The sequence below is a fragment of the Haplochromis burtoni genome, unplaced genomic scaffold, assembly GCF_018398535.1.
Source record: "Haplochromis burtoni strain Fernald_Lab_line unplaced genomic scaffold, NCSU_Asbu1 Contig_342, whole genome shotgun sequence".
NCBI classification, from domain to species: domain Eukaryota; kingdom Metazoa; phylum Chordata; class Actinopteri; order Cichliformes; family Cichlidae; genus Haplochromis; species Haplochromis burtoni.
The window spans coordinates 436750-460212 of record NW_024582703.1 but is presented as its reverse complement, the minus strand read 5'-3'; the positions used below and the strand labels follow the sequence as shown (position 1 = coordinate 460212).

Here is a 23463-nt window from a genome sequence, read left to right as displayed (position 1 = left end):
TATCAGTTTTATGTAATTTCACTTTTAAAGTGAGCCTATGAAGCTGCAGCGTTTAGTTTAAATCTGTGCCGTTCGACTCTGAAGTCTGTCGCAAATCCATCACACGGCTACCACAGACGGACAGTCGCAAAACGTTCATATTCAGTATGGCCAGTTCTGTGTACTGTCTGTTACAGAGCAGACATCAAATATCCGAGGTTGGCACTTTAACAGGAACTGTCACTTTCTAATTTTCTACGGGAAGCAAACGCAACATTGTCCTCACGCGAGACTTGCGTTGTTGCATTTACTTGTCATCGGAAATCCGCAACTCAAACTTACTTGGAACGTTATTTGTTATAAATACATTTTAAAAATGTAAAACGTTAGAATTCAGCTATATTCAGATATGTTCGGTTATTTTCTCCGTTCTTTGTTTTACATTGTTTATTCTACTGTATTTTCAAAGTCGTCTAAAACAATCTTTACTTTTTATGACAGCCCCTGAATACAGCATGACACAACAACGAAAATGGCGTGCTGTGGAAGATGTTTTTGTTGCCAGTGTTGTTGTAGAGAGGGAGAGACACGGACCCCAGAAGAGCTGGTAAAGAAAGACGTGATAACAAGCACAGGAAGCATCATCTGCTTATGTTGTGTTTACTTTGGGGTTTTTAGGATTTCCTCTGAGCTATTCTAAGCGCTTTATTCTGGCTGAGCTGCTCCACCCCGCTGCTCACTATGTTCTCTTGTCTTGGTTCTTTTGCAGGAAAGCGAGGAATACTTATTAATGCACATTATGAATGTATAGTCGTTAAGTCAGCTGTAATATTGCTGCTTACAGAAGAGAGAGCTTCTCGTTTTTCCGTGTGACGATATAGTCCGTGGACCAAACTCCATTTATAATTTCCTCAGATTAAGCAATCTTCTTATTTTAATCAATTTAATCTCTGCCTCATTTCATATGGTTTTAATCTTTCAGTAGGTGTGGGAAGCTATTGTGCAATGCGGCGTGTTTGTCGCGTGGAAAATAACCTCTTTCTATTTATTTCCCCACATTTTGAATGTTGTGATTACACCAAGCAAAGGCGTAGTCTTACAGGACCTCCGAGAAGTATACTGCGAAGGCAGTATGGACATAGCCCGGCTTTATTTGCATTAGTTAAACATGTAACCTGGAGTTTGTGCATTGAATTGAACGCTGCTCTTAAGTAAAGCTGTGTAATTCTAACGGGACAGCTTGACATGAAAGCTCTGAAACTTTCAACTACATACATTTAAAAAGTAAAGGTTACTAATCGCTGTAGTTTGTAACCACAGCAGAGTAAATGGAGTTTATTGATGGAATAGGAGACCTACTGTGGATACAATTACCTTCCAACTGTAACTGTTCTAGTTCCACAATGTAAAACAGATTTAGATCAGATTACAACCAAACTTTCATAGATTTTCTGTATTGACAGTTTAATATATGCAAATTCCAGCAACAGTGCTGCTTATGTCTTCATTTTGTGGTTTCGCTGAGGCACAGCTTCACATGTTGCACATATAAAACATATTCCATGTCTAAGAATCTGTGAACAAACTGTTGCTTCTCACTGGTTTTAAACCATAAGTCCGAGCATCACTTCCTACAGGAACTAAGTGTGTCCAGTGTTGGATGCTTTGGATGGTGGTGCAGGAGTCAAGTACTAATTCCACACTCATTTCTTTGTTTATTTCCTCTATTTATTTGTTATTTATTATTTTTTCCAACATGCAGGCGCACACATTTAGCTGAACCTTTAGTAGGAAGCTTAATTTGTGGTCAAATATCCTTGTGTGTATATGTAAATACATACATAATTATTTGTTTGTTTACCCCCCCAGACAATCCTTGGGGAAATCCCAGACGAGGAACAGATTCTACCCAGGAAAGACTATGAGGTGAGACTTGCTGGAGAAAGCCTTCAAAGAGATCTTATATTATGTGTTTAGAGCAGAAATGCCAGAGCAGATTTATTTTTTTCGGTACTGGACACAATCGATGTGTGAGGCAGGAAATAGTCACACAGTGTTTTGTGTCCACAGAGCTTGGATTATGACCGCTGCATCAGTGAGCCTTATGTGGAGGTCCTGGAGGGGATGGACAACAAGGTAAGACAGGTTAAATGTGTCATCTGCTCCTGTGTGGATGACGCCTGTGCAAAGGCTGTCACCGATGCACGTTTATTGTTTTACATCACATGATGAGATCACTGATAGTAGGACTTGTGCCAGCAGCTGATCTGTATTAAAGTTGATGTTCCACAAAGCTCTGTGTTTTTAATCTTGATCAGTGTTACTAATCAGCTTTTCATATTTGATCGCACAGACACACAGAAACCACTCTATTATAAATATTGAGCTAGCTCAAATATTTTAATATTAATTTGAACAAACCTCCTTTTAAAAATGTTTCCTATTTTCTAAAAGTTGTGAATGATTCATAATCAGATTAAGGAAACATTTTCTATGCAGTGTTATGTTAGAACAGGTCACGTGGGATCTGTCCACTTTATTGGGGCAGATCTCAAAATCCAAAGAAATATGACTGTAACAGTAGTTTGAATCTAGAAGTCACGTGGATCGTTGATGGATTTAAACTTAGACAGCATCACGATCTTTTAGCCTCCATTTAATCAAAGTTTCTGTAACATGTCACGGTCACTGCAGTGATAATAACAATGTTCCAGGAATTAGGAAACACAGCAGAGAACAGCACTCTCCTACAGCTGGGAGGAGGTCAGGGATGAAAGCAGCAGGGCCGTTAGGATACCGTCAGACAGTACTGCTACACATGGCCACAAGAATATCAATGAAGACTCTGAAGAATTACTGTGAATTATTTGTCAGCATTACATTTCCATTTATCCAGTCATAGAGATATTGATGCGACTGCCCTGGAGTGCCACTGTTACACCACCATACCTGCAAAAGTTCTAGAGCTACGTCATTGTCACCAAGCTTTATTCTTCGGCCCTACATTCGATGTATGAGGCATATACAGATGGCAGCATTTGTATACAGATCATTGAAAGTCCTGCGGGCTGTACTACGAAGCACGATTAGCATGGTTAGCTAAAGTTAGAGGGGTTTTCTGTATCACTACAGTGGCTCTCTTTTTACCTTCTAAACCACTATAGTAGCTTATGCTGAACACAGCCTGGTGACAGGGAGGTTCTGTTCCACGTCTCCATCACTTTTATTTACAGCATTTTTAATCCTGTATAGATTCAATGCTGGGGGAATACATTTAGTATGTGGAGCTTGTGAACTCTCACTAAAACCACAGAATAAAGCACAAACTGTGCGACTGGGAACGTGTGTGTATTATTCATCCAACGCAGAAATGTTTTTAGTCTCTTATATATGAGAGAAAAAAACTGTTTTTTTATTTTCTTGTCTGCCAACAGAAAGCCAAAAAATATGAGGCGGTGCATTGGATGATGGTGTTTGCGATCGGGGTCACAGTGGGCCTGGTAAGGTGCATTCTGGGTTTTCTTTTTGTTTTGCTGGATTTCAGCTGCTCAATAAGAAACGTTGCTCTCTTTCAGCTGGGCCTGTTTGTGGATTTTTTCGTACGCCTCTTCAACAAACTAAAGTTTACTGTGGTTGGTGATTGTATCCTTTAACATGACTCTGTACTAAATATTGGGCAGAAATGTTGTGGCTTAGAAGATCCTCGCACAGAAGGAGAGCGTTTGTAAAGTTGCACAAAATATTGCATTATTTCTTCAGAGATTGCTGACAGCAGGTGCACATTTTTATGCCCTTTTTCTTTTGTGTTTGTTTGAACATTGTCCAGAGTTGGTCCAAACAAATGTCAGGTCTATCTTTTTGTTCTAGAAAGAATTCAGAGTGTGTTCATATGATGCAGATGCTGTAATAATAGTGTGAAGTAATGTTTGGTTCATCCTGTGCTGTATATGTGTGTTTTCATGCCTGGGTTTGATCCCTTCGCTAGTATCTGTCATATGGTTTCTTTTTACTGCCTGACTCTTCATCTAAAGAGTGTTACTGTGTGTAACCACACTTTGTTTGTTGATGTGGTGATTCTACTTTAACTGAAGCCTCCAGCTATAGAGAAGTGCAGTGACAAAGGCTGTCTGTCTTTGTCCTTGCTGGAGCTCCTGGCGTTCAACATGACCTTCGTCTTCATTGCCAGTGTACTCGTCCTCATCGAGGTAAGCATCTCAGCTGCAGCTGACAAACTCAGGAAAGAACTCCTGCTTTAACAGTTAAAGTGTGCAAATTCTGCGGTCCTTGCATTTGAGACCTGTCTACCTGCATCTCTACCTGGCCAAGTTTGTTAACTGGTTGTAGCATGTTGTTTCATTCTGGTATGTTTGTGATACTAGATTACACACTGACCTGCAGTATCGTGTTTTCAGCCTGTGGCTGCAGGATCAGGGATTCCAGAAATCAAAAGTTACTTGAACGGAGTGAAGATTCCTGGAATTGTTCGACTACGAACTTTTCTCTGCAAGGCTGCTGGAGTCCTGTTCAGTGTAGCTGGAGGTAAAGTGCGTTTGACTCCCTGACATTTACTGTACCCAATAATAATATTATCAACAACCCAGGGTAGATGCACGCACACAACCTCCTCCTCCTCCTCCCTGGTTACTACTGTTGTTTCCTTCCTGGAGGCGCAGGGTAGACTCTGTGTAGAGTTTTCATGTTCTTGGGCTTGTTTCTGAAAGTTGTGTAAAATATGGACGTCACAGATGCCCTGCGGTATTCCCTGCGTGATACTTGTTAAGCATCTACTTTTGTAACCTGCAGACACCACAGGCAGTCCTGTACTCTGACAGCAAAGCACTTTATTGGAATATTTTGTGTTGTGATCATAATGACTTCATATGGGAGGTGCAGAATTGGGAGCAAACATAGAAGAAATATCTTTGTGCTCCCGGTGGTGTTTTAGGTTAACTAAGGCAAAACAAGATCACTAATGAGGTTTTATACTTTGAGTCAAGCAGTGTCAGCTTCTGCTAACTTTAGAGCAAAATGATGTTGATGATGAATGATGAGCCAGGGTCAGAAGGCTGATGGACTGACTCTGTGTGCTCAGGTCTCTTTGTGGGGAAGGAAGGTCCAATGATCCACAGTGGAGCCATCGTGGGAGCCGGCCTTCCTCAAGTACCCCAAAGCTTATTCTAGTTTGCTTAGTTCTAGTTGTTGTTGTTGTTTTGTGAAACATTTTGGACACTAAAAATAGCACTGGTGTTATTCTTGTGATTTGTCTGGTCGTACTTGTGGATATCAGACCTTTTCTCTCTCCATCAGTTTCAGAGCATTACTTTCAGGAAGATCAAATTTGACTTTCCCTACTTCCGCAGCGACAGGTATGTGACAGTAACGATCCTGAGTCAAACTAAAGTTGGAATATGGTGTAAATGTAAATAAAAACAGAATACTAGGATTTGCTCAGTGCTGTGTGATACACAGCAGACCTTGATATCCTGAAAACGTCAGGGACCTGCTGGGGACCTACAGATGTAAATCTTTACTGATCTGTGCTGCATAATTGCCCAAAGTTAAACCAGACTCTTAAACTGGACCCTGACACTGACTGGGAGCCAGTATAACTGCTTTTGCAAGGGTGTGACATAAGTTTACTTAGAAGCCTTGTAAGTGACGAACTTGCAGATTGTGGTCCGTGGCTCGGCTGCAGGAGGCGTGGAGCAGTGGAAGCATCGTTGGAAGAAGCTGACCGACAGCTTCATTCAAGGAGAGTCTGTTGAGAAAAAAGAACAGGGGATTAATAATCTGGATAAGATGAAACATGGGAATGATTTCTAATACAGAGCATGGTGTGAATTCACAGCTGCACTCTTGTCCTCTTACTAATCCTCTTCAGTTCCTGATTCACTGACTTTGCTCCATCCGTCCTCTCTCTTCATTCCTGAGCCCCTCACAGCACTCCTACCATCTTCTCAACACACTCTCTCCACTTGTTAGTAGATTTCAGTTGTTATTGTTAACCACACTAACCTGCTGTGCATCCTTTCCTTTCCAGCTCATTTTCTCTTTGTAGACAATCAGTACAAGTCCTTTTGTCCTTCGTTATCGTCCAGCCTCGCATCCACATCCTAACCTCGCCTGTGCTCCCGGCTGCTTTGTTCATCTTTCTGCCTAGGCCACATTTTCTTTGACTATTTCCTCATCTTTCTCTTCTGACTTCTTCACTCACCTCTTTTCACTCTCAGTTTGTTTATGCAAACCACTTTGCATGTAATCATTAGTTACTACTAAGCTTTGACTCTTTTCCCCTGCTTGTCTTGGGCCCTGTCTCCTTCCCTTTACCCCCAGCTGGTCGCTGCCCCTCCCTGAGCCTGGTTCTGCTGGAGGTTTCTTCCTGTTAAACAGGAAAAACTTAACAGGAGGCCAAGTGCTTGCTCACAGGGGATCTTCTGAGTGTTGCGTTATTATACTTTCTTTACTGTACAATATAAAATGCTTTGAAGCAACTGTTTTTGTGATTTGGCACTAAATAAAACAGCATTCAACACCACCCCTTTAATTTCCAGCTTCAGGCTCATGATCCTGTATGACGCTGTCTTCACCTTCGCATTATTTATGTGTCTTCTCTTAAAGATTATCCCTACTCTGGTATAACAGAGACTCTCCAATATTATCGACCAGCTCTCTCTCTTTACTATACAAAGTCTATTTTTAGTTGTTCAAAGAGTTTGAATAATCTCCAAAGCAACGGATTTTCTTGTCATTTGTAGTTTACACAATGTTCCAACTTTTTGGCACAAACACTGTTACTGCCTCCTAGCAGTGTAACATGTGTGACATGTGACTGACAGTTTTCTTACCTGTTCTTCAGGGACAAGCGAGACTTTGTGTCAGCTGGTGCTGCTGCTGGAGTAGCTGCTGCCTTTGGTGCGCCAATTGGTGGCACCCTCTTCAGTCTGGAGGAGGGCTCGTCATTCTGGAACCAAGCCCTTACATGGAAAGTGGTAGGTCACCCTTTATAGTTACTTCACCACAATTTCTTTGATAAAGATGCACGGATACCTCTTTGGATATCATATTTAGGAGTTACACTGAAATGCTATAAAATAAAAATTCATTCTGTTCTTCTATTTCTGTTTTACCTGCTTCATTTGTCATCAAATAACAAGAGAACAAGCTTTACTTGCTCGTCAGTCAATTGTAAAATTGAGCTCTGAAAATGTGCAAAAACGTCTTTAAACCTAAACAGTTGATGGTTTTGACCTAAAGCTGAAAGTTTGCACGACAGATTAACGTTTGCTTTGGATCAGAAGTACACCAAGAGGATAAAAGTACATGAAATTTGATCCTGTCATTTTTCCCTTATTTGCAACAACAATCCATCTGCTTTATAGATATAGCCAGGTAGACCAGGACACAGTGCACCATCCAATCTCTCTGACCTTTACTGACCAATGAGTGTGATTAAATGTTCCTCTTGTCTATCTACTGTTTTAGCTCTTCTGTTCCATGTCGGCCACTTTTACTCTCAACTTCTTCCGTTCGGGAATCAACTTCAGCAAGTGGGGCTCCTTCCAGCTGCCTGGCCTCCTGAACTTTGGAGAGTTCAAGGTTAAGAGTTTCTTATCTTGTTATTCCATGTGGTACAAAATGTATCTTCAAAGATTATATATAGTATTTTATTTTTTATATAAAGTGTGATGCTGAAATAACAGACTCTAGGTCTACACAGTGACTCATTGTATTGATTGACTCATTGATTTGATTTTGAGGACGGTTCCAAAAGCAACATGCCAACCCTGTGGGTAGGGAAACACTGATCTGGGGTGACTAAACTTTACCATATGGTACCTTTTTATGTGGTTTCTTCCTTTAAAAAGGGAGTTTTTCTTGTCGCCAAATGCTGTTCACAGGGGCTCACGATTGTTGGATTGTAGGGCTTTACCTTACCGTATAAAGTGCCTTGAGGCACCTGTTTTTGTGAGTAGGTGATATGTAAATACAACTGACACAAATGAATTTAAAACAACCGAATCTCAACTAATCTGTTCTGACATGTTTACATATGGATTTAAAAAACGGAGTCTGTGGGGTCACCATTAGCCCAACTGTTCCACCATCTCACCTCATATCTGCTCCTCACATCATCGTTACTGCCTCTTCCTGTCTGTGATATCTCTTGCAACCGACCCAGTTTATACCCGCTGTGCAGAGCTTTCCAGTACTCGATAACAAAGTTGATGTTGAACTGATGTGACAGCTGCTGACATGACTAAAGATCTGCAGGTCATGCACCACTCAATTTATGTAACCTGGCAGCTGTGTTGAAGACGCGAGTGTCGGATTTCGCAGGTCTTTAGCCCAATTTTAATGATGTGTCAGTATAGATGTGCAGAGATTGACAGATTCTACAGAGGGAGATGTTGCAACAGTTTGCAAAGATTAGACTTTGTAGAAAAAAACTTGGAAAAAGAAGCTTGGTGATTTGTTTGCTTCCAGTTTTGACTTTTCCTTCTGTACCCACACTGATGTGGATTTTTTATCCAAGTGGCAAAATCTGTCATTTGGGAGAATACATTTTTCTCTAGTGTTTTTGCACTTTGAAAACAGCTCATGGATGTCTCCTCATCTGCTGTTGAAACTTGCTCCATTTGTCGAAGCCTTAAGAATTTATATTTGCTGCCACTGTTTGCTTTCTCTTTAGAGCAAACACTATCCTTCTACAGACTTGATGCCAACCTCCTGTTCAAATCATCCAAATATCAGACCCCAAATTATTATCACTAATATCAGCCGGATGTAAATATTATTATGGTTTTATTCCTCTTGCTGACCAGTGTCCAGATGGAGACAAGAACTGCCACCTGTGGACAGCTGTGGATCTTGCCTTCTTTGTCCTGATGGGTGTGGTGGGCGGCCTTCTGGGGGCGCTCTTTAACTGCATGAACAAGAACCTGGCCAAGTATCGCATAAGACACATTCATCCTAAGGCCAAGTTTATCAGGTGAACTGTTTGACCATCTTTGATCCCATCTGTGCTTTTCATGTTCATCAGACTGTGACACTAGGAGCCGAGCAGTTTGGTGTAAGACAAACATGAACTGAAGTGAAAGGTTTTTAACGTGATCTACTGATAATGCATAACTGTGTGAACAGCATCTACAATTCAATTTTATTTATATAGCACCAAATCACAACAAGAGTCTCAAGCTGCTTTATATTGTAAGGCAGACCCGACAATAATAATGTTATCTCAGAGCCAAGCTGCTGTTCACAGTTGGAACAAACATAACAGGGAACGTTCAGAGCAGGACAAACGTTAGAAAGGCAAAGGCTTTATTACAAACAATTCCTCAGTAAATTCCTGAAATCTGTGTATAACAAGCTGGTAGATGTGTGGTTGGTCAACACCCAGAATATTACCTGAACGTTCCTGTGTTACATCATAGCATACCACTGTCATTTTGTTGCATGCGGTATAAAGCTGCATGCAAAGGAATGGAAGAAGTCTCACATACTGACATCTGTAGAGAAACAAACAAGGAAGCCTAGAATGGGCCATAAAGCCTAGATACGAGACCTGTGTGGCGCACACACACTGTTCCCTGTGTGCCTGCACGGTTCCTCTCCAGGTATTCCAGTTTTCTCTCACAGTCCATGCAGCATGTGTAATAGAGTCATTGTTCAGTCTAATTTGACCATGCATCAGCAAGTGGATCGAATAAAACTCTGTATGAATGTATGATTAGATGTAAAGAGGACAAGATAATATATCGTCTGAAGCACTTGGTCACATGGTCAGTAAGACTAGAAAAGTGCTTTATAAGTACCAGTACAATGATCTCCATGGTAACGTATACAAAAACCTGGAAAGTAGAGCAGGGCGATATGACCAAAAATATTTATCACGATATATACATTTGAAAATTTGCGATGATGATATAACTGACGATATAATTGATGTGAGACAAAATACTTTACAACTCCACAACTTTATTAGTGCAAAAAAACCCATCTATGTATTTTCACTTAAACAAGCAGCTGTTTTTATGTGCATTAAAGTTATATAAAATTAACAGTGCAAATGCAAATTCCTTGCTCACAGTTGAACCAAAAGGCATTTCCAGTGGAAACTGGCCGACATATCCTCAGCATAACCATGTATAATATCCACAAAACTTAAAAAGAGGTTATACACACACAATACAGTAATATTATGTTGAAGCACAGTACGTATCACTCCGCGAGGCTCCTGACTACGATAGTCGTAATGCTCCGACAATCCATCAAGCGGTGCGGGTTCGTAGCTTAGCAAAGTCGTACTAAAACATTTGACAGATTTTCGAGCGCTGTGTACGACATAAAATCGTTTCGAGGTCAGTAAACACAACCAGAGTTCATACATAAGGTGCACGGGATTATAAGGGGCACTGTCGATTTTCAGAAAAATCAAAGGATTGATTTTAAGTGTGCCGTATTTTCCAAAAAATATGGTAATAATGATGGCCCGCTATCATGCTCTACCAAAAATAGTGCTTTGTTGTGTATCTGATGGACGAAATCTAAACCAGTTCTACACTGAAGTTGCAGCAATTTTTAAAACCACTTCTGGTTCATCCGTTTCATTCAACAATCCGCTTTCGCCCTTCTCATTCTCCGTCGCTGCCATGCTTTTTCCGCCATGTGCGTATGAAAACAAAGGCACTGCACATGCGCGTTTTTACGGAGCCCCGCAGGGGACATGGGAGAAAATTTTTTTTTGCAAAACAAACTCGGGATCTCGCAAAAGTCCGTCTTAATTTTTTTTTTCTCCCATGTCCCCTGCGGGGCTCCGTACGTTTTATCCATATTCTATCGCGGTATTTCTTTTTCTTATCGTTGCCCAATATTATACTGGTATTACCGTGAACGGTATGATATGGCCCAGCCCTACTGGAAAGTCACAAACCGCTCTGTTCACTATGGAAAGTAACTGAGTTGTGTTTAGAAACTCCTTCTGGTGATCCATGTTATGTATCAGGACCAGGAACATGCAGAACGGGTCTGTAAACATTTGGACCAAAGATTTCACTGTTGTTTCACTGCCACAGTGGTTAGAGTGACACTGCCGTCAAACCTGTGACACATCCACATTTTCCACTGGAAAATCCATTTCTGTTCTCAGTAGAAGCTGGCACCGATATGTCAGACTCACACGAGCTTCGTCTCCTTTACAAACAGCACTGTTAGTAATGAATGAGCTCCCGTCCCAGTTTTCTATCATTTGTTTAAATAGATTCTTCCCTAAAATCTGCGCACTGAGAGAAAGATGACGTGTTCTGCTGAATAAATTAACGAGGCGCTCCTTTTAATTGATAATTTTCCAATCAGTTACTGTAATTGTGTTTCTTTTTATAAAGGTGCAAACTGTCGTTAAATATGTGCCTAACTTTGTAACCAGAGGATAATAAACGATTGTTCTAATGTTTCAGAGTTTTAGAGAGTCTGCTGGTTACCATGGTGACAACGATTGTGATTTTTGCGGCTTCCATGCTGGGTGAATGTCGTGACCTGTCCACTCCCACAGCTCACAACACCACGGTAAGAATTTTAATAATCTTTGCATTACTGAACAAAAACACCACAGGTGTGTTTTCACTGGTCTAAACTTTAAACGTATGTTATGATTACTGTGATATTTTAGCTTCAAATACTCTTTAAGATATATTTGTGTGAGTGTCAGCCCACTTTCAGGCCTTTTTTTTTCCTCAGATTGAAATCTGTCACACCGTTTGAATGTGAATAATTCAGAAACTATTAATGACAAAAGCCTGACATTTCCATGAGCCTTTCTTACCCTTAAAATGAACCAGGATCTGTAATCTGGGGCCGATGTATCAAAAATACACTGGCTAATTAAAATATGAAAACTAATTCAAGAAGTCTTGCAAAGTTAGCATTAAACTACATGACAGTTTTTATTTAATATTGTACTGACAACGTCTTAATGGTGCATAGTTAAATTTACTTTACATTTCAATGTTCTTGCTGGATTGAGCAAATATGAAAAGTTGTACCACAAAAACAAAAATAAGACTGTCCTGTTCAGACAGAGCAGGATTCTTGAGTTTTCAGATGCTTTGCTAACAGAAAATACTTTTGTTCAATATGTTTTCCTTTTTCATTCCATCTGTAATCATCAAAGTTTCAGAATATTTTCTGCTCAACCATCTTTGGTTTACTTAACTATTTATGAACATGTACAGTGAATACCATCTTCAATTCATTGGCCAACATGGTAAATGGACTGGTTCTTGTGGCACTGGTCTACTGTGCTGGAGCATGTAAGTGCTTTCTATCCGAAAGTCTCACACATTCATCAGAGAGTATCTTGGCCCAGGATATTTGGCATGCAGACAGGGATCAAACCTCTGATTAGTAGGTGACCTGCTCTACCTCCTGAGCTGATGCCACCCTCAGCACAGCTGCTTGCTGTTGGCTAGAGAGAAGCCTCAGCCAAAACCATCAGACGGCCTTTTCAGCTTTAGACTGAGACTCACAAACGCATCAAGAGAAGTTCCCAGACCGTATGACACCAACCTCATTGAGGCCAGATATGGTACTTACAGCTATTTCTCCCTGAAAGAGTCCTTGTAGTTAAGCTTACAGTTCCCTGTGAGGATCGTGCTGGAAGAAGCAAAAAAATGCAAACATCCAAAGTACCGAGAACTTGTAGATCAGTGCCGGTGGAGAGGCTGAGAACATGTGAGTGAGTGACTATAAGTCCATAGAAGCGGGATCCCGAGGTTTTCCTGCCTGCTCCCTGTGTACGACCTACGACCTTTCTTGGACTACAAGTGTTTCTACCATTAAAATAAATGAGGATCTGCAATTTGGCACAGATGCATCACAAAATATGAGTATTGGCCCACTAAAATATGGAAATTATTTCAAGCTGTCTGGTAAAGACCCATACAGTATTAAACTTCACATTTTAATCAGTGATGATGTCTGAATGATATATAAGCATATTAATTTTTTATTTATATGTTTAAACTTTAAATCATAAAAGTTTTATCCAAATCAGGTGGTCAAGCAGAACATCTCCTAAAAATGTGCTGATTTATGACGGAATGATATATTAAAAATGACAACACAGCATTTCATCTGTTATTAGACTCAGTTGGCTTCTGTCAAAATGTAAAAGAACCCACCCACCACTTTAACCACACTCTACATCTTGTGTTAACATATGGCATAGAAACTGAACATTTAACAGTGTTTCCTGAAAACCCTCTCCTGTCTGATCATTTCCTGATAACATTTACAATAATTGATTACACAGCAGTGGAGAGCAGACTTTATCACAGTAGATGTCTTTCTGAAAGCGCTGTAACTAAGTTTAAGAATATAATCCACCCACTGTTATCATCTTCAATGCCCTGTACCAACACAGAGCAGAGCAGCTACCTGAACGCTACGCCAACAGAGGTCGATCATCTTGTTAATAATTTTTACCTCCTCACTCCGGTGAAAAATCGAGCCTCACTATGTGACCATGTTAACCTGTGACGTATGTTTTTTAGCTGGCTGGCAGTGAGGACATCAACTCAACCATTCGACAGTTCTTCTGCTCAAACAAGACCTACAATGATATGGCAACACTGTTCTTCAACCCACAGGAGGCAGCCATCCACCAGCTCTTCCATCAGGATGGTTAGATGAGTTCACACATGATTCATTCCATGCATTACTCATGTACCCCGTACAGTGAAGTGGCATTTTAGGCCATTTTTCAAAAATCAAGTTCAATTCTATCAATAAACAAACTATTATACGGAGTTGTAGTTTTCCATTCACTCTGCTCACTGAGGCTTCTGAGGTCAGACTGGAATCAATCTTCATTTTGTTTGGATCTTTATACAGTCATTGATTAAATGTGCCCACTAATATTTCCTAAATCCTTCAGACCACGTCTGTACGTTCTCCAGCACCGCAACAATGCAGTTTGAAAAAGAAAATCTGTTTTATTTTATGGTGTATGTACACTTTGAATGAAATAAATGTGTGTTGTCTTTAGTATTGCTTAGCCTTTCATGACTCAGTGTCGTAATCTCTTCTCTCTTCAGTAAATTTAATGCTTACATATATATAATAATGCTCATTTTTAATGCTGGTTTCTAACTCTCCCCCTCAGGTACCTTCAGCCCTGTGACTCTGTCAGTGTTCTTCTTCTTATACTTCCTGCTGGCCTGTTGGACATATGGTGTGTCTGTCCCCAGTGGCCTTTTTGTCCCCTCACTGCTGTGTGGGGCAGCTTTTGGACGCTTGGTTGCCAACGTGCTCAAAGTGTAAGAACTAATTAGAATATGCTCTTTCTCACTTTTTCTCTGTCACAGCCCCGTGTTGAGCTGAACTGAGAGCAGTCACTGTTGATACAAGCACTTTTTTCTGCTCAAGTGTTTTCTATCTAAGGCTACGTTCACACTGCAGGTGAAAGCACATCAAATCTGACTTTTTGACCCTATGCGACCCATATCTGATCATGGTATGACAGTGTGAACGGCACAAATCCAATCTGGGTCACTTTCGTATGTGGTACTGAATCCGATACATATCTGATGTTTTAGAAAGCGACTGCTGTTTGAATGGTCATGTCGCATTAAATCCGTCTTTTACGTCACTGACACAAGACAGACGCCAATTATCAGCGCCGGAGAAGACAAACGAGAAAGCATGGCGGCCATTGTTAAAGCACGGCTCTCTGTTTTCTCAGTGTCCTTCTTTCTCTAATTAATTTGTCAAAATTCTGTCGGTTACGACTGTGCAGAAATTGATGGACTGTTGCAACAACCCCTCCTCGCTTTGTAGCCGCCATTTTTACTTCCGTAAACAGAGCGCGTTGTCTGTGACGTCTTCTTTTGCGCATGCGGCCGCTTTGAGGGCCGTGAACCGTTCACACTAGAGTGCGTTTGTTGTCACATTTTATTTGTAGTGTGAACAAGCAGACAAAAAAAAAAAATCGGATTTGATCAAAAAATCTGAATTGAGCATTAAGACCTGCAGTGTGAACGTAGCCTAACATTCACATCTATGGGTGGATGCACCAGAGAGCACCTTGGGGTTAGTGTATTGTCCAACGATATTTAGCAGGTGTGATATTTAGGTATCAAACCGCCCAGCTTCCAGTTAGTTGGTGCCCCTACACTTTATATTACACCCCAGCCTAAGACAGCCAGAGAATACCATAGAAGTAACTCCTTGTTCCTCACTCCCAGTGCTGCGGCAAGATTTGCACTCCAAACATTTTGGTGTATTTTCCACTTACAAAAGGTCAGGGTGGGTACAAACTGAAACTCAGTGTTCTCAGGGGAATTACCCCAAAAATAAACAAAAGCAATGCAGGACTCTTACATCCTTCGCTAACAGAAACAGGAGAAATGTGTTTACCTGGGCTATTTGTAGAGAACTGACAGTACATACAAAGCTGCTAATCCAGCTCTTCTAGATTCAGACATATCTTGATTCAGAAACACGACACAATCTGTCTGGGAGTCAGGAAGAAGGTGGAGCCAAACTGGTCTGGATGGGTACCAATTAAAAGGTGGTGCATCCAGTCTCCAACAAGCTGCCACCTGCAGCTTACATGATAGAAAAGACTGAACAAAATGAACAGACATTATCGACCTTATCAGAGTGAAAACAAAGCAAACTGAGTCGTAACACTTTCAGTTGTCACATTCTCTCAGTGGTTATACTGGTTCTTAATGAGTCTGTCCTCTGTTAGGAAACTGGGAATGGACATCTACTCAGGAACCTTTGCTCTCATTGGAGCTGCTGCCTTCCTTGGAGGTGTGGTCAGAATGACCATCAGCCTCACTGTCATCCTCATTGAATCCACCAATGAAATCACATACGGGCTGCCCATCATGATTACGCTAATGGTACACAACCATGTGTTTTTGCACTTTGCACTGTTCGCCACTGTGACCTGAGTTCATGTGCAAATTCTTTTGTGTTGACTGTCAGGTTGCCAAGTGGACTGGTGATTTCTTCAACAAGGGCATCTATGATATACACATCCAGCTGAGAGGAGTGCCTCTGCTCGAGTGGGAGACTGAGGTAGAGATGGACAGGTAAGAATTGTTGTTGGCAACAAAAAAGGACAGTTGGCCCTTGTGGTGGATGAACTGTGTTGTCAGCATTGTCAGTAGGCGTTGGTATCCCTCCTTAGCCCAGAGCAGTTCAACTCTCCAGATCAATGCAGCTGCCAACCTCAAGTATCTATTCGTTTTTTTTCTTCTGTTGCCTACATCATTGAACTTCTACAGCCTTATGTTCCTAGCAGGTCTCTGAGGTCATGTGATCAGGGTCTTCTTGTCATTCATCATACAAAGCTGAGAACTAAGGGAGACAGAGCTTTTGCCACTGTGGCTCCCAGACTGTGGAACTCTCTCCCACTGAGCATAAGATCTCTGGACTCAGTAGCTTCTTTCAAAAAACAACTAAATCACACTTTTTAGAATTGCATTTTGCTAACTGTTGTCCGCTGTTTTATGCTTTGTTACCCTTGTGTGAAGCACTTTGCAATCTTTTATCTAGAAAGGTGCTATATAAATAAAGTTTTACTTACTTACTTGCTTACACAAAGCACAGGTCTGATACTTCATTGTTCCATTCAATGCTCGTCTGGGGCCGGATTGTGGAGCTAACACCCTAAAAGCAAGAATGCCCAGAGCTCCAGCTTATCTGCGGGAACCACAATCTCATTCTTTCGATCGCTACCCAGAGCTTGTGACCACAGGTCATGTAGGGATGTAAATCGATCAGAAAAGCTTTACTTTTATGCTTCGCTCTTTATTTACCAAGATGAATCGGTACTGTAGACGCAGCATCAATCCATGTGTTAATCTGCCTCTCTTCTCACTTGTGAAAAACACCCTGTTATGACCCGGCTTGAAAGCCGCAACATAAATATGGAGACGAACACCAGAATTTCAACAAGAATAGTTTTTTCTAAAATTACATGGCAAGTTGGCTAAAATAGCTGGCACCACCAAGGCAAAGACTAGTGATCCTCCCTGAAAGCCTGCCTCAGGTATGCCTTTATCCACACCTGACTAGGTGTGGTCAATTAGCAACAGCTGAACACTCTTGCACTGTCACTGCAAAGAGATTAGGGACTGCAGAGGGGCGTAACACACCCTGAGACCCCGACACACAATGCTCAGACCTTTATGGCGCCTCCTGCAGGTGGTGGGTCTACAGAAGAGAGACGGGCTGAGTCCGGCCAAACCCCATGGGCTAAAGCCCATCCACCAGGCACTCTCCATCGAGCTACCTCCCCAGGCCTGACTCGAGGGTGTGGCCCCAGTAATCCTGTCCCGGGGAGGGTACAAAACAAGAGCCTCCTCACCCTAGCATCACTGGAGCACACAAACCCCTCCACCATGGTAGGGTAGCTGAAGGGTTAAGGTGGAAATTGAAAAATGAGGTGGTTTATGACAAGTCTTTATATTGCAGAGCTGATCTGTCAGGGGATTTGATGTTGCCTTTCATCGGTGAATACACGCCTCAAACTGTTTAGATGTTGAGATTTTTGCAAATAGTTGAAAAAAATGTAGGTGAAAAATGAATTTAGTCCATTTTGGTGAAAGGCTAAAGCAGTGTCAAAGCTTCCTCGATGCACTTCATCAAAAAGACAAAGCTGTCAGTCTCAGCATTAGCATGAGAGGCTCTGTCTCGTTTTCTGCCTTTACAGATTCTAGGAACGCCATAATAAGCCTGCAGTGTGAGGGTGAGGTTAAAAACCCAAACTGTGTGATTCGAGCATGGTCGCTCTTCCTGTGGACTCAGGTTGTCTTTATCTCTCATTTCTTCAAGGCTGACAGCCAGTGATATCATGGAGACCAACTTGACTTACGTGTACCCCCACACCCGAGTCCAGTCTCTAGTCAGCATTCTGCGCACCACGGTCTACCATGCCTTCCCCGTAGTTACTGAAAACCGTCAGAATGAGAGGGATTTCATGAAGGGCAACATCCTGATCAGCAACAATATCCACTTCAAGGTATGTCCTGCTCTTTTACAGAGCTCAAGCTCAAGCTTCTCGTCCAAATGGAGGTGATTAAGGCTCCCCCCACCAGGGGCAGCGGTGACTTTGAAACATTTCTTTAGTGACACTGTAGCCGCTCCAGCAATGTCCTTCAGGTTGCTTCTGCTTTTTTCTTCGTTTTTTCTAATTCCTCATTGCTCGTCCCATAATATAATTTTGATACAGACACGTCATCGATTAAACAAAGAGCATTCAGACTTTTACAGCAGTCAGTAATTTGTATAATTCTGAAAAGAATGTGGATTTGTTTCCCTTCCAAGATTAAGAATTAAACAACAGTAGAAACTATGATTGATTTGGTCAGCTCTATTTTGCCGTGTCATTCATGCAAATTGATCCTCACAGTATAAACCTTTGGTGTATCAGTCTGTCCAGTAAGGAAGCAGAAACCCACATGCATCAGTTTCATCTGCTTGGGTGCAAATGAAAGTGTGAACATGAGGAGAACGGGGAGCCACCGGTGGTCTCCACATATGTATGTGCAGCCTGAGTGTGTCTGCAGTGCACTTGTTGTCACTTGTGAAGCAGATCAAATGGATTCATACGGTTTGTGCTTCCTAACAGGTCAGACTGTGATGATCGAGTTTTCTGTCACTGGTTCTATCATTTCGATGGTCTGTGTTGAAGTAGTGTTTAACAAAACCTAGAGGCAGCAGGAAATGTTACTGAGCTAAATAAAGTATAAAAACCAAAGTAACATCAGCTACCGAGCTTGTATTTTTGTCTCCAGGGAGAATCAGTGGGTTTGAAAGTGCGAGCCGATAGGTTTGGCTCTGTAGTGAGCAAAGCTTTGCAATATGTTGATGTGCAGATAATTATTTAAGAATTTCATGTTTCTTTATTTTTGGATGACATCATTGTTGTGGTTTTTGAAGGCTGTGTTTTCTTCTAACCCTTGACTGTTACATGTAGAAATCCAGTGTTGTGTCACGTGCGGGCGAACAGCGACGGCGCTGCCAGTCCATGAAGTCGTACCCATCGAGCGAGCTGAGGAATGTTTGCGATGAGCAAAGTGCTGCAGTCGAACCTTCAGAAGAGGGAGAAGACCTGCTGCAGCAGATGTTAGAGAGGAGGTAGGCCAGATAAACACATCCAGACAGTCTCTGAAGTTTTACTTCTAAATTTGATCTCAGTGGATTTTAAATCAAACAATCAAGTTGTGATTAAAGTGCAGACATCAAGCTCTAATTCAGGATGTCTGATAACAATACGGCAGTAACTATTAATACTTAGACATTTATAGTTTCAGAGGGCCAGAAGTAATTAGACAGTTGACTGACGAGCACTCAGCCTAGTGTAGCATAGCAATAACCGAGTTCAGGGTCACCTGATCCAGCCCTAACTATGTGTTTTATGAAAAAGGAACGTTTTTAGACTAATCTTAAAAGTACAGACAGTGTCTGTGTCCCAAATAAAAACTGGGAGATCCACAGACGAGAGGCTTGAAAGCTGAAACCTGGATAAAATGGGGCCTAATTATTTAAGGTTTTGTATTTGGTAAATGGACCGAAAACACAAACATTTATACCGGAGTTGGTCAGGCTTAGCATCTTGCCCAAGGTATGTATTTGTCATGCAGACTGGTGCAGCCAGGGAATCAAACCACCTCCCGATTAGGAGATGACCCGCTGAGCTACAGCTACAGCCACCCCTTGAGAGGAAAGATTTAAAATTCAGAGAAGTTTGAATGTTACAGATTTGATTACAATCTCTTGTCATCATCAGTGTCAGAGGTTTGTTTTTTGGTTTTTGAAGTTTGTCCGAAATAATTCTTTAGACCAAGAGGAGGCAGTATAACCAAGGGGACCCAGAAGCAGCGCTCAGGAGCAGGGGTGGGAACTCCAGGGGCCGCTGTCCTGCAGGCTTTAGATGTGTCAGCTGATTTAACCCTCTCAGGCTCAAATTAAGTTTTTGTTGCTAATGCACAAAAGAATACCTGCAGTGGTACTTCTGAGTAAAAAAAACTCATAAAATATGTATGTGGGGTAATCAGGTTGTTAGCTTTTAACTGTTGCAAATCTGCAACGCCTGCCTTGAGAGGGTTAAATGGCTAAATTACCTCCTCAACAAGTCCTGAAGTTCTCCAGAGGCCTGGTAATGAACTGAACATTTGATTCAGGTGTGTTGAACCAGGGTGATACCCAAAACCTGCAGGACACCGGCCCTCAAGGCCTGGAGTTCCCACCCCTGCTCCAGACAGATGACAAATGACCAGAGAAGCTGATGTCGAATGGCGTACTATAAAGAGTTGAACTCCTAATATTTACCACAAGTTTTTGAATTTACTCCTGATGCTGTCAGTGCACATAGTAACTACAAGTATTTGTAACACTGCCTTTCATTCTGTCTGTGTTTTCTTTGTGGTGCATAATAACTGCAAATAAATCTGGCACTCCTGTGATTTCTGTGCTGCAGGCATGCTCCCTACCCTAACCTGTACCCAGACCAGTCTCCCAGTGAGGAGTGGACCATGGAGGAGCGCTTCAGGCCGCTAACCTTTCACGGTCTCATCCTTCGCTCCCAGCTGGTTAACCTGCTCATACGAGGGGTGTGCTACGCCGAGAACCAGTCGGTCAGTCATTGACACACATGTGTAGATAATAAATGAGATGACTTTTTCTTATACGAGCAGTTTCTCTGTACCCTCTGACGCAGAGCACCAATCAGCCTAGGCTGTCGTATGCAGAGATGACTGAAGATTACCCACGCTACCCTGACATCCATGACCTCGACCTCACTCTGCTCAGCCCTCGCATGATAGTGGTACGTTCGATTTACCCGACTGAGACAGAAAATAATCAAGCAGAAAACTCAGATTCATTAACAGGCCGTCCTTTCTGTGTACCCAGGATGTCACCCCCTACATGAACCCGTGTCCCTACACTGTTTCACCCAATGCCCGCATCTCCCAGGTGTTTAACCTCTTCAGGACTATGGGCCTGCGACACTTACCCGTGGTTAATGCTGTTGGAGAAGTAAGTGATTTGGGCTTTCGTGCCTCTAGTAAACGTGTGAGGAAGCCACAGAGTTGTTGTGTTATGTTGTCCTCACCAACTCAACTCTTTTTTTTTTTTCTTTTTTTTTTAGATTGTGGGAATAATCACACGACACAATTTAACCCACGAGTTCCTGATGGCCAAACTGCGACAGCACTACATCACCATTTGACCCAGCTGCCTTCCCTCAAACCTCCTCCATCCCTGATAGTGTTCTGACACACACACATGCACATACATCCTCTGTACAGTAGGGGGCGTCGTTATCCAGGTAACGAAACCTTTCAGCTGTCAATCACTGCAGTCTTTTTGGTCTTCTTCAGTCCAACCTCCAGTGTGCTAACACACACACACACACACACACACACACACACACACACACACACACACACACACACACACACACACACACACACACACACAATAAACCATACATAAACCACAGATATCGATGCTGATTATTCAAGAACACTTGCTGTGCATTCAAGCTGTGAGCCGCAGAGAGTCATCCTGCCATCTGATGAAACAGCTGCAGAATGATTGATAGCATTAAAAGCATTACACACGTTAATGCGAGATTCTCACTAGTATTCCGATAATTCTCAAGGACATTATGTGTTCCCAGAGGAGGAACAGGTCCATGCACGTCCACCTTCCTACAAATATTTAACTCTAGAAGTGACGGCAAGGATTTTTCTGTCATATATAAACATGAAGCAGCTTGTTTATCCAGTGAGAATGCACCATTAACCCTGTCGTCAGTACATTTGGTGAACATTTTATCATCTTAATTTGTCTTTTGTTTTGCTGAGCTTCCAACGTGTCTCCACTGGTTAAAGAGTTGATACTAAAAAGAAAGAAAAACTCAAAGACCCTACAGTACTAGAGGGAGAACCCCAGCAGTCAGCAGCAGCAATGGTAAGAAGGAAGAGCCCCCTTTAAACGGGAGAGATCTTCGTGTGGTTTGAGGGGGGAAACCAACCGAACAGCTCTTAGACAGAAGGAAGATCTGCATCTTATAATAAATTCAAACTAGCATGTCCGTCTCACTCTAATCATCTAAAAGCAGCAGCGGCTTCAGTGTGTTGCTGATTGTTTTTCTCGCAGTTTGAGGCACAGGACACAAACTTCCAAAATGAAATGTCATCTACTGAGGATTCCCGAATGGCTTCATGACTGAATGTTGCTTTTGATGTTTTGATTTTGCTTTATCACTATAGCACTTTTATTTTTGTCTGTATATTATTTGAATCTTTGTGATGAACTGGATATGTGCACTAAAAGCAGGCGGATGTCCCCACGGTCTGACACTAACCCAGAGCTCAGCAGTAACGTTGTGACCTTGTTGCACATGCCGTACTGTAACATTTGTGACCACTTGAGCTGTCTGTAAATCCATGTTTGCGTTCACAGAGTTCAGTGTTGGACTTGTGAGGGCTGTGATGATCAGGTTTCACTGACCAACGTGTTATGTCATTTAAATTTTTTTTAATGCAGAGCCATATTTTAGAAAAACAAATGTCTATTATGTATTTTGTTTCTCATACTATTACTTTTTTCAACAATATGTTTCTAATCTGATTTTCCGGTACATCATTTCACTGTCATTCCTAAAAGGGACTAATGATGTGAGTAAAGGCAAGTCAAAGAGGTGAAATTCCTTTATGTGTATGGTTATTTTATTATTGGCAAGCACAACAGCACACGTGTACGTCAAACATTTCTTATTTTAGTGTAGCCTCTGCGCTGTGGTTTATTTTTATACAGTTTTATTTTTATGATTTACTGACTCTAGTCTGAATCGCTCACTGATGGGCCGAGGCTGTCCTGGATCGTGGTCACATACTAGAGAACGCGCGATGTAAAACCATTCTTATGTTGCCCTCTGTTCTATGACTTCATTGTGGCTTAAATAAAGACCCTTGTTTTGTGTGTTTGTGTTTGTTTTGGTTTAAATAAGATGTACGGTCCTTCCTTTCTGAAAGCATTGGGGCGGTGTGTAAAACAGAATGTAGTGATTAGCAATAAAGGCATCGTTTATTCAAAACAGAATAAAATCAGAGTTTAAAGTGAGGAAATGTACCATGATGGCAGCAACATGTCTCACTGGACGTTTACTGCCGTGAAGCATCTTCTCTTGTTTTCATTTTTTTAGTTCATCTTGTTTCACATTGTGCCAGCTGTCTTTAATTGGTGAAAGATCTGCATTGCAGCCAGGCAATTTCAACACTTTTTTTTTACTATTGTACTACGAAGCCATGCTGTTATAATAGATGCAGTGTTCCATGTAGTTCAGTTCAATTCTATTTATATGCCACCAAATCACAACAACAGTTGCCTCAGGAAGCTTTATGTTGTGAAGTAAAGACCCAACAATCAAACATCCCCCTTGGAGCAAGCACTTGGTAA

At 41.7% G+C, this 23463-nt stretch overlaps 1 protein-coding gene across 1 annotated transcript; it reads left to right on the top strand.

The window, feature by feature from the left end:
• The first annotated feature begins 465 nt into the window (after nucleotides 1-465).
• On the top strand, nucleotides 466-22986 carry clcn6 (chloride channel 6). Its single transcript, XM_005942727.3, has 23 exons — nucleotides 466-586; nucleotides 1849-1905; nucleotides 2050-2115; nucleotides 3414-3479; nucleotides 3555-3621; nucleotides 4078-4184; nucleotides 4392-4518; nucleotides 5072-5139; nucleotides 5287-5345; nucleotides 6836-6968; nucleotides 7462-7575; nucleotides 8802-8968; nucleotides 11436-11544; nucleotides 13530-13659; nucleotides 14141-14294; nucleotides 15731-15887; nucleotides 15973-16079; nucleotides 17827-18013; nucleotides 18971-19131; nucleotides 20474-20630; nucleotides 20714-20821; nucleotides 20908-21033; nucleotides 21146-22986. The coding sequence occupies exons 1-23, from the start codon at nucleotides 512-514 to the stop codon at nucleotides 21224-21226; spliced, it is 2583 nt and encodes an 860-aa protein (XP_005942789.1). The 5' UTR covers nucleotides 466-511; the 3' UTR covers nucleotides 21227-22986.
• Nucleotides 22987-23463: the final 477 nt, after the last annotated feature.